This window comes from Bos indicus, chromosome 2, assembly GCF_029378745.1.
Source record: "Bos indicus isolate NIAB-ARS_2022 breed Sahiwal x Tharparkar chromosome 2, NIAB-ARS_B.indTharparkar_mat_pri_1.0, whole genome shotgun sequence".
Lineage (NCBI taxonomy): Eukaryota > Metazoa > Chordata > Mammalia > Artiodactyla > Bovidae > Bos > Bos indicus.
The window spans coordinates 26,193,294-26,205,060 of record NC_091761.1 but is presented as its reverse complement, the minus strand read 5'-3'; the positions used below and the strand labels follow the sequence as shown (position 1 = coordinate 26,205,060).

The following is an 11,767-nucleotide window of genomic DNA, read 5'->3' as shown; positions in this document are numbered from 1 at the left end:
TTCTTAAATTGAACATACTGTTTGCCTTGTATTTCAATGACTGTGCCATTCAGGACAGACTTAATATCCAGAGATCTTCTCTCCTTTTACCATTAAGATCTGTTTTCCTTTTTTAAGTACCAGCTGATGACTTTGGCAAAGTTCTCATTTGACTTAGAATGTCATTTGGAATTGAGGGATAATACCCATGAATTGAAAATGTGGGTATTAAAATAGAGCAGAAAATGGATTATTTTGGTCCTGCCAAAAAATGCATATGTTTAGGATAAAAAGTAATAGGATATTCTTTGGAAAAATTATCCATGGGGAGAAACCTCCAAGTTAGCTCTTTTTTTGCCTTGGCAATTCTTCCACCACCAAATGTGGTACCTGGCACTTCATAGATGATTGAGGGAGACTGAAAGGTTAATTGATGGTAATTCATTTAAAAATGTTTGGCTGTATAAAGAATTTTAAAACTTAAGTTTTTCTGTTTGATGTCCATACCTTCTGAAGGTATTTTTATTTGAGATGTGTGTGTGCAGTTGTGCAAACATGGGGCACATAGGCTTATGAATAAATGTTGAAACAATTGCTATTTCCATCTATTTTAAAAAGTAACCCTGTGTTGGAGAAGACTCTGGAGAGTCCCTTGGACTGCAAGGAGATCCAACCAGTCCATTCTGAAGCAGATCAGCCCTGGGATTTCTTTGGAAGGAATGATGCTAAAGCTGAAACTCCAATACTTTGGCCACCTCATGCGAAGAGTTGACTCATTGGAAAAGACTCTGATGCTGGGAGGGATTGGGGGCAGGAGGAGAAGGGGACGACAGAGGATGAGATGGCTGGATGGCATCACTGACTTGATGGACGTGAGTCTGAGTGAACTCCGGGAGTTGGTGATGGACAGGGAGGCCTGGCGTGCTGAGCTTCATGGGGTCACCAAGAGTCGGACACGACTGAGCAACTGATCTGATCTGATCTGATGCATAAATTCCTTAGGTATCTTAATTGCCTTTACTATGTAAAGAAATCATATTCATTCTGCACTCATTTATTCATTCATTCATTCATTCATTCATCCAGTTGGTCATGTCCTTCACCATTGCCCCATGTTACCAGGTGCTATGTTAAGACAGGGATATGTAATGACAATCACAGACACTGTCACAGTGTTGCAGACTGTGTAGTGATGTTCAGATCAGATCAGATCAGATCAGTCACTCAGTCGTGTCCGACTCTTTGCAAACCCCATGAATCGCAGCACGCCAGGCCTCCCTGTCCATCACCAACTCCCGGAGTTCACCCAGACTCACATCCATCGAGTCAGTGATGCCATCCATCTCATCCTCTGTTGTCCTCTTCTCCTTTTGCCCCCAATCCCTCCCAGCATCAGAGTCTTTTCCAATGAGTCAACTCTTCGCATGAGGTGGCCAAAGTACTGGAGCTTCAGCTTTAGCATCATTCCCTCCAAAGAAATCCCAGGACTGATCTGCTTCAGAATGTACTGGTTGGATCTCCTTGCAGTCCAAGGGACTCTCAAGAGTCTTATCCAACACCACAGTTCAAAAGCATCAATTCTTCGGCACTCAGCCTTCTTCACAGTCCAACTCTCACATCCATACATGACCACAGGAAAAACCATAGCCTTGACTAGATGGGCCTTTGTTGGCAAAGTAATGTCTCTGCTTTTGAATATGCTATCTAGGTTGGTCATAACTTTCCTTCCAAGGAGTAAGCGTCTTTTAATTTCATGGCTGCAGTCACCATCTGTAGTGATTTTGGAGCCCCCAAAAATAAAGTCTGACACTGTTTCCACTGTTTCCCCATCTATTTCCCATGAAGTGATGGGACCGGATGCCATGATCTTCATTTTCTGAATGTTGAGCTTTAAGCCAACTTTTTTACTCTCCACTTTCACTTTCATCAAGAGGCTTTTTAGTTCCTCTTCACTTTCTGCCATAAGGGTGGTGTCATCTGCATATCTGAGGTTATTGATATTTCTCCTGGCAATCTTGATTCCAGCTTGTGTTTCTTCCAGTCCAGCGTTTCTCATGATGTACTCTGCACATAAGTTAAATAAGCAGGGTGACAATATACAGCCTTGAAGAACTCCTTTTCCTATTTGGAACCAGTCTGTTGTTCCATGTCCAGTTCTAACTGTTGCTTCCTGACCTGCATACAAATTTCTCAAGAGTGATGTTAGCACCTGCAAAAGTCATTTATGACATTCTTTTGCTTTTGGATTCTTGGATTCTTGAGTCATTGCTGACATGATGTGTCTCTTATTCATGATATCATATTATTACATCATTGTCATTATCTTGATACCATTGTATTATTTTGTATATCATTTTTTTCGGCCATTCTTAGATGAACTTTCTAAGAAAGCTACCTTCCAATATCAGTACATCCAAAAACAAGAGGCCATCAAAATGCCAGAATCAAGTCAGTTGATAATTGTAGTAACACAAATTCCCTCAAATATCTCCTCAGAGAGAACAAGTGATACACTACATGATTTGTGAATTTGACATGTTTATGGTCCTTTAGTAGTTACCTTCATTAATGCCAGCAGCTCAAGCAAATTTGAGATGAATAAATTCTATCTAGTTTGCCTATTATTATTTTGAAGGCTGTTACAGAAGAAAAATCATGCAATTGGCTGTCAGGTTGTCACTTCTGTGCGTACACTGGGAATGAGCTCTAACTCGTTATTCAGATGAAAAAACTTATCTGGAGGTGATCAGACTCTCAGCCATTTGCAGGAGCACATCTCTTCCTTCAGATGGTCCATTCTGAGCTAACGAGTATTGTCAGGGCTGAGGTAGAGGGTGGAGAAGTGGGGAAGGAAAACAGGATAAGTTGCCGGGGTGCCCAGGGAAAATCTCTGGTTAAAGATGTTTTAGCTGATCCTCCTTTGCTCTATCCTATTGGCCTCCAATCCTCTTTGAAACTATCCTATTGGCCTCCCTGTTCTTTTTCCTGTGAAAACTGCCAGGAATCTCTCAAAGAAAATTTCCAACTTCACCCCACTGCTTAAGAACCTGGTGTGACTCCCTATCTGCTCTGGATTCAAATTTTAACCCTTCAGGCTGCCTGAGAACTCTGCCATCAATGGATTTTTGTATGTTGACTCATCTCTTGATTATGTCTATGACCCTTCTGTTGGACTCTGTTCTTTTTTGTATCCTGTTCATTCATTCATCCATTTACTCATTCAGCAAATAGATGGCATGATCAATCAGTTCCATCCAGCTGTGTTATGATTCTACAAGCTATAATGTGAGCGTTCTCTAAATGACACTCTTACATCTGCATCCTCTGAGAGCTGTTTCTTGGCTCTGTATTTCCTTCCTGCCTCATGTACATGAATCCTGTTTACTTTTTCCTTCAAAACTGTACCTAAATTTATCTGCTCCAGGAAGCATTCCCCCTGGGCTCTTGGTCCTGGGTTAAACAGACTCTTCTTTACAATTTATGGATCCAGCTAATCCAAGGTTATTGGCTCTTGCTGCCTGCTGCTTTGCAGTCTTTTACAAGGGCCTGCATGCCACCTAGGCTGGCCAGAAAACAGCTCAGTGCAGGCAGGTTGGAAGGCCCTGCCTTCCTATTCCCAGCTTCCCCTCTCTCCTCTTGGCTCAGAGTATGCTTCTGAATGTGGTTGAAGAGTCACTTCTCTTTTATTTAGGAATTCAGATCAGAAACTCATGGCATTTACCCAAGGTGCAACTGCAGATCAGAAAAGTGAACCTGCCTGCAGGCCTTGACTGAGCCCTTGAGTCAGAAAAAAGATGATTAGTTTGTAGGATGTCTGGAATGAAGGGGCACTGCAGACTGAAGTGGAGGAATACATTGGAAATATTACATGACATGCACTTGGAGACTGGGAGGTTGGATGGTTTTGATTCTGCCAGTTACGCTGATAAGAGACACTAAAGAGATCAGGTTCACTACCAATTAGCATCAAGTTAATCTTGGCTAATAATGAAGCGCCTCTAAGGATTTGGTAGATGTGTCAGCCACTCCCACAATAGCCCTGTGAAGCTGTGCCACTTGGAACCTGTGTCAGAAGAAAGCTCTCTGGTGATGATGTGTTGCACATTCTGGTCCCTGCACTTCTCAAAGATGTCATTTCCTGGGCCTGAAGGGTTCGACGGGTTTTTGGAGGAATGACAATCCAATCTCAGATAAGCCGGATTCAGAAAATAGGTCATCAATGTGAGTTGCAGTTATTTTCCTTCCAGCTTTCTTCTGAGCTTAGTTTCAATTGCTTTTCTTGCAAAGGGCAGGCACAGCTGCCCTGTCTGGTGCGCAGGTGAGGGGATTGATAGCCACTCCGGCCTCAAACCCTTTTCAGGCACCATCTAGATCCCTGAGTCCTCAAGACTAACATCTGCCTTTTGTCTGGGCTGTTAAATTCCCATTAAAAGAGTGCAGAAATGCCCTCCTTGAGTATAGATTTTTTACACACACACACACACACATACACATACATCATAGTTCATAGCTACTTGATTTGCCACCTGCAGTTTATAATAGAACAGACCTGTGGGATTATAAACCACTTTATTTCTGCACAGAATTTCTCAGCTTGATGCCAAATTGAAGGGCATTAGTCATCAGTAATTTGAGTTGTTTTTAATGTACTTCACTCAGGTCTAAGGCTGTTAAAGCCAAGATAAATTTCTCTATACTTTGGTAAGGAAGTGAAAAAATCTGATCACTTAGTTAATCATTTGTCATAGCTGTGGGTGTGAATTGTTCCTTAGTACCTGCAACATTGTGACTGCTTTCTGATTTGGAAATGACGATTTGAACAATATGAGATAAATTCAATTATACCATGATTCCTTTTTTCCCTCTCAGTATTTGTATAGGCTTAAGGTTTAAAAATCATACAACACTAGGGAAGGGAACTTAGAGGTAAACCTAGAGATCTCTGGACTCACCCAGGGAGCATGGTCAAATGCCCATTCCTGGTCTCTCCCCATGAAGATTCAGTGTCAGCAGCTCTGGGTTTGAGCAAGTTCGGTAAGCAGTGCCTGGAGCAATCACAAAAACATGATTAGTTCAACCATTTCATCTTTCAGATGAGGAAACTGAGGCACAAAAAGGTGCAGACAATTGAGAAATTTGGTAGGATCATAAAAATACAAGCTTGGTGCTCCAGACCAGTGATACGAGTTCGAGTTCAGAGAGGGGAAAAGCTCCAGGTGATGCAGGGTCTTGGTGGGACAAGGTGGGATCCAGTTCTAAATGTGGTAGCCTTTTGCATAACTTTAAAACAGATCTTGCTTGTAACTGTGTGGGGAACTTACTGCTAGGGATGAGGGGCAAGGAGAGGAGCTGGAGACAGGAGGAAGGGAGACTGTAACTGTGGTCCTGGTGGGGGACCTGGGTGACTTGAGCCCCTGGAGAAAGTAGCAGGGCTGAATGCAGGGCCCTGATGGAGATGCTGGCAGATGTGATAAGGGGTCTTTTTTCTAATTTGCCCAAAAGGCTCCTTGGGGGTTTGTGGTGGTGGTGGCAGCAGGTATTTGGATTCAGGGATGTATTTTTAGAATACAGCTAATCAGGCTTATGCAGATGACACCACCCTTATGGCAGAAAACGAAGAAATAAAGAGCCTTTTGATGAAAGTGAAAGAGGAGAGTGAAAAAGTTGGCTTAAAGCTCAACATTCAGAAAACTAAGATCATGGCATCTGGTCCCATCACTTCATGGCAATTAGATGGGGAAACAGTGGCTGACTTTTTTGGGGGGCGCTCCAAAATGACTGCAGATGGTGACTGCAGCCATGAAATTAAAAGATGCTTACTCCTTGAAAGGAAAGTTATGACCAACCTAGACAGCATATTAAAAAGCAGAGACATTACTTTGTCAACAAAGGTCTGTCTAGTCAAGGCTATGGTTTTCCAGTAGTCATGTATGGATGTGAGAGTTGGACTGTGAAGAAAGCTGAGCACCGAAGAATTGATGCTTTTGAACTGTGGTGTTGGAGAAGACTCTTGAGAGTCCCTTGGACTTTAAGGAGATCCAAGCAGTCCATCCTAAAGGAGATCGGTCCTGGGTGTTCACTGGAAGGACTGATGTTGAGACTGAAACTCCAATACTTTGGCCAGCTGATGCGAAGAGCTGACTCATTGGAAAAGACCCTGATGCTGGGAAAGATTGAGGGCTGGAGGAGAAGGGGACGACAGAGGATGAGATGGTTGGATGGCATCACCGACTCAATGGACATGAGTTTGGGTGGACTCCGAGAGGTGGTGATGGACGGGGAGGCCTGGTGTGCTGCGATTCATGGGGTGGCAAAGAGTCGGAAATGACTGAGAGACTGAACTGACTGACTGACTGAATCAGACTTATTGATAGTACTTAAAAAGTGCTCATTATTTAGTTACATATTTGTGAAGTAACTTAGAACTCATTAGAATAAGAAATCTTGTAAATTTGGAAGATTTCCTTCTCAAATCTACATAAGGCCCTCCGTGATGAACTCAGATAGTTTTCTGGTTTGATCTGTGGTATAGCTGGGTGACTGCTTTGTTCTGTTCTGTTTGTATTTTATTTTCCACAGTTGCTAGAGGCTGGTAAGTCCAAGATCAGGCTACCAGCATTGTTGGCTTCTATTGAGAGCCCACTTCTTGATTTGCAGACTGTCACCTTCTTGCTGCGTCTTCACTGGCAAAGGGCCATCCTCTCTGTCTCTTCTTCTAAGGGCACTAAGCCTATTTGTGAAGACTCCATGACCTAATCACCTCTTAAAGGCTCCACCTCCAAATACCATTGAATTGGGGATTAGGGCTTTTACAAATGAATTCGTGGTGTGGGGTAGGGGCACAAACATATAGTCCATAGCAGTGACTTTTTGCCTCAGAGCAATAGATTCTGCCACAGAAAAATAGAATTATTTCTCCAAGTAAAAGCAAGGATTTTACAGAATGTGTTCTGTTTGTTAATGCTTTTTCAGTTACTCATGGTTTTTGTAAAGTATGGTCACTTCCACAAGTGAAATATATTTTTAGGTAGCTAAATGAGACTTTCTCATCTACAGGAGCTAGCCTGCAACAGTAGAGGCCTAAGTGATAAATGGCTTTTTTTTTCTTTTTTTTAAAAATTTTATTATTGGAGTATAGTTGCTTTACAATGTTGTGTTAGTTTCTGCTATACAACAAAGTGAATCAGCCAATGTATCTCCTCCCTCTTGGGTCTCCCTCCCACCCCGCATCCCACCCTGACAAATGGCTTTATCATGAGCTCATGAAACTATGACTTTGGTCTGACTTTCTTATGGCCCATACTCATTGTCTTTCCCGCTGCTCTGTGAGCACCGGGGCCCTGCAGCCTGAGTGGCCACGTGCTAGGTCCGGCTGACCCCTGGGGTGCCATTCTGTGGACAGGGGTGGGCATGCTGCCTGGATGCCATTAGGAACACTTGCCTTTAGCTCCCAAACGAGGTGTTTAAATCCTGGCCATTCTCTCCATATTCTCACCTGGTGCCTCCTAAGAGCATCTTTTTGAAGAAAAAATTCCAGACCTTTCCTTAACCCGCCTCCTCTTCTTCATCCACTCAGGGCATTTAACCCCACTTCTTCAGGAAACTCTGATCTCCATTCTCTCCAGAACTTCCTTGTTAGCGCCTCCTCGGGCTCCTCTTCCACGTGTTGCACCTCTACTCAGTGAACAGATTGTATGAGGTTCTGCCTTTGCTCCTTCCCCCACACCCACCTCTGCCTCAGGAACCCCACCAGGCCACAGGTCATGCCTCTCTGCAGACTGTTCTCCAGCAAGTTCTCCCAGCACAGCCTCTTTCCTGAGCTCCAGTTCTGCCTTCTTGTCACTCATCCTTAAACCAGCCAATCTCCAGAAAAACTTGGAATTTCTCCCCAGAACTGTGCCTTTTCTGGGGCTCCCCATTTTGGTCGACTGTCTCTTAGTTCTCCAGGCTCAAAACCCTAGCTATTTTTTTAATTCTGCTTTTCCTTTTAATTTCTACAGCCTATGTTTTACCCCAAATCTGTTGATTCTGCTACTGCTAATCTTCTCTTAGAAAGCCCTTTTGTTTTCCTGAGACTTCTGCCTTAGTACAAACCCTTATAACTCTAACCAGAATCCACTAGTAGCCTTCTGGTTCATCTTCCCAATTAGAGTCAACTCCTTTCATCCACCTTTACATACTCCTGCCAGGCGAATCTTCCTAAACTGACCATTAGGTTACTTTTTTGTTTGGCAACTTCCATAGCTTCCCACTGGCTAATAATTTACTGAGTGCTTGCTATGGACCAGGATCAGGAATAGATCTAAAGTTTACATATGTTGGCATGTTTATCTTAATTCATAGAACAAACCCATAGAGAAAATATTCTTATTTTCCATGTTCTACAGAAGAAGGAGCTGAGGAACAGAGAGGTTGAGTGACTTGCCTTTAGAATAAGGTTTTTATACCCAGTGAGATATTCAAGGCCTCCAGCACTCAGACTTAGCTCTCCCATTTAACATTCTGCCAGTATTAAGTACAATATTTGCTGTATGTTGGTGACTTAATAGAGCTCATATCCTGTGGCATGAAACAATAGTAAATAAAAGATGTATAAACAGTATCTATAACAATTAGTCCTGCAGAGGAAATCAACAGGATTATATGAGAGAAAATAATAAGGAAAAATTTACATGGGTGGTTTTAACTCATCTCTACTGGTATTTCTCAAAGTGGAGGTAGAATTGAGTGGGACATAACTGCTTCAGAATTACTTGAAGGTCCTTGCTAAAAATAGAGATTTCTCCACCCATCAACTCAGAATTGCTGGATGTGGGCCCAGAATCTTCGTTTTAAATGTGTTGCTGAGAGATTTTCCTGAGCATTCCCGAGTATCTCTAAACTCTCTCAACCTTGGTTCCCATCCTGAAAGTGAAAGTCACTCAGTTGTGTCCAACTCTTTGCTACTCCATGGTCTATATAGTCCATGGAATTCTCCAGGCCAGAATGCTGGAGTGGGTAGCCTTTCCCTTCCCATCCCAAGGATCAAACCCAGGTCTCCCACATTGCAGGTGGATTCTTTATCAACTGAGCCACAAGGGAAGCCCAGGAATACTGGAATGGGTAGCCTATCCCTTCTCCAGTGGATCTTCTCGACCCAGGAATCGAACTGGGGTCTCCTGCATTGCAGGCAGATTCTTTACCAACTGAGCTCCCATCCTGAGTCCCCCATTTTCCAGTCTCTCCCTTTGCCTGGCCCACCTTCTTCTGCCCATCTCTGTGTCTCTAGCTCCAGTTTCCTCTCTAAGACCAAGTCAGAGGCCACCCCCAGATCCTCTGAATGGGCTATCTCCCTCCCTATAAGACATTTGTCACTTTCTATTTTGCAGTATAGTTGCTTGTATTCAAGTAATTAAATAATCATATTCAAGTAACTATACAACTGTATTCAAGTAACTGTACTATATAGTGTATCATGTGTGGTGTGCTGACTTATTCCTGTATAGTAACTTATATTCCAGTCATATCCTTTCACGTAATGGATGGTATGCCTGCTTAGGTCAGAATGAATTTGATTCATTTTAGTCTTTCAATGATTTGCTCAGAAAAGTGAAAGTGAAGTCGCTCAGTCGTGTCCGACTCTTTGCAACCCCATGGACTGCAGCCTACCAGGCTCCTCTATCTATGGGATTTTCCAAGCAAGAATACTCGAGCAGGTTGCCATTTACTTCTCCAGGAGATCTTCCCAACCCAGGGATTGAAGCCCGGTCTCCCACATTGTAAGCAGACACTTTACCGTCTGAGCTACCAGGAAGTCCTGGTAGCTGATTTGCTCAGAGTAGGTGTCAATATGCATTTTGTGGAATATCTGGCTAAGCTTAATCCTAGCTCTCTTTGGACTTTATCCTCCTGCTTGACCATCTTCTAAATGTTCCCATCATAGAAGGTCTACCATGTACTAAGACTGGACAACCAGTTCTGTACTCAGCTTCACCACCAAAAATGAGGGAAACACTAAGGAGTAATGAGCGTGAATGTGGCAATTTCCATCCAGCCGCTGTGGATTTCATCCTGACAGTCTGCTTTAGAAAGGGTCCTAGTACTGAATAGTTGAAGGCGGGTTCCCTATGACCTATGTAGTCAACAAGACATCCTAGATAGAGTGGAAAGAGGCTTCCCAAGCACTTTACTCTGAAAAAAGTCCATTTGGATTACACCTGCTAGAACTGAGGACGGCATTGGTACTCCTGTGCTCTTGCCAATAACTTTGGCTGTTCTTAAGGTACCTGCAAGTGACATCTCCTTCAGCCCACTCTCTACGCAGCCACCAGAGTAACTTGTTAGAACATAAGTCAGATCATGTCCCTCCTGCTCAAATCCCACCAACAGCTTTCTAAGTAAAATCCAAGTCCTTACCTTACGAAGCTAACGAAGACCTACATGATCTCTTCTCTTTCCCCACCCCATTCTCTCTGACCCCACTTCTGGCTTCTCTCCTTCGCTTATTCCACTGAAGCTGCACTGGCTTCTTGCTGTTTCCTGAATAAGCCAGGCAAACGCCTGCCTCATGGCCTTTGTACTTCCTATACCCTCTATTAGGAATGGCTCCCACTCCAAATCCCTGGCTAAGATTTTTACTCTTTCATCTCTTTCCTTTCATTTCTCAAAGGCCTCTTGGTCAGTGATACTTCTCTGGCCATGCATTTTAAAATTGCAGTTCCCCTACCTTTCACCACTCTTTCTATCCACCTTTCCTACTTTATTTTCTCCCAGCAGCTGATCACCACCCATCATCTGTTTATTATGTTTATTTATTTTGTTGATTCTCTCTCTCCCCCTGCTAGAATATAAGCTCTATGAAGGTATGGTTTTAGCCTGTGTTGATCACCAGTTGAGGTGTTGGCTATATCCTCAGCACCCAGAACACCCCCAGGCAGTGTGCATGTGTGTTCAGTCACTCGGTCGGTTCTAACTCTTTATGGCCCCAAGGACTGTAGCCCACCAGCGTCCTCTGCCCATGGAATTTTCCAGGCAAGAATACCGGAGTGGGTTGCCATTTTCTACTCCAGGGATCTTCCCGATCCAGGGATCAAACCCGTGTCTCTAGCATTGGGAGTCAGATTCTTTACCATTAGCATCAGCTGGGAAGCCCTGCCAGACAGTTAGTAGATGCTCGTTAAATATTAGCTGACTCAACGAGTCAGAGTTGGGTAAACAAAAAGAATTAATCCCGGTTCCCAGCTTAACTCACTTAACCTTTCGGTGCCTCAGTTTTCTTATCTATAAAGTAGAAATAGTAACAGCTACTGTCTCATGGAAGCATGGCAGCTGGCGTAGTGTCCAGCATCTAATATTTACTCAGAAAACGCTCTCTATGATAGAAGGGGTTTTCCTGGTATTGAAAGTGTATCCAGTGGTGATATTCTCTCTTTTCTAGCTAGTGGATTTTTTCCAGGATGTACTAATAAACAATGTGTTTTGTGCCTTCTGCTGGCTGGGACTACCACACAACTCTGAAAGGTGACTCATTATTTCTGTTTAATGGATGAGAAGCAGAGGCACAGAGGGTTAAGCAATTCTCTCCTTTCCAATGAAGCTGCTGCTGCTAAGTCGCTTCAGTCATGTCCGACTCTGTGCCACCCCATAGACGGCAGCCCACCAGGCTCCCCCGTCCCTGGGATTCTCCAGGCAAGAACACTGGAGTGGGGTGCCATTGCCTTCTCCAATGCATGAAAGTGAAGTGGCTCAGTTGTGTCTGACTCTTAAGGACCCCATGGACTGCAGCCTACCAGGCTCCTCTGTCCATGGG

General features: G+C 43.6%; 1 protein-coding gene across 7 annotated transcripts in view; it reads left to right on the top strand.

The window, feature by feature from the left end:
* The first annotated feature begins 4,178 nt into the window (after nucleotides 1-4,178).
* Nucleotides 4,179-11,767, top strand: part of MYO3B (myosin IIIB) — a 486,811-nt gene continuing 479,222 nt past the window's right edge. For 5 of the 7 annotated variants that reach the window (XM_070803483.1, XM_070803498.1, XM_070803476.1 and 2 more), the window contains exon 1: nucleotides 4,179-4,200. In XM_070803483.1, the coding sequence (XP_070659584.1) occupies nucleotides 4,199-4,200 (2 nt within the window). In that variant the 5' untranslated portion in view covers nucleotides 4,179-4,198. The remainder of the gene's footprint in view (nucleotides 4,201-11,767) is intronic. The other 2 variants (XR_011570836.1, XM_070803512.1) reach the window with 1 other exon arrangement.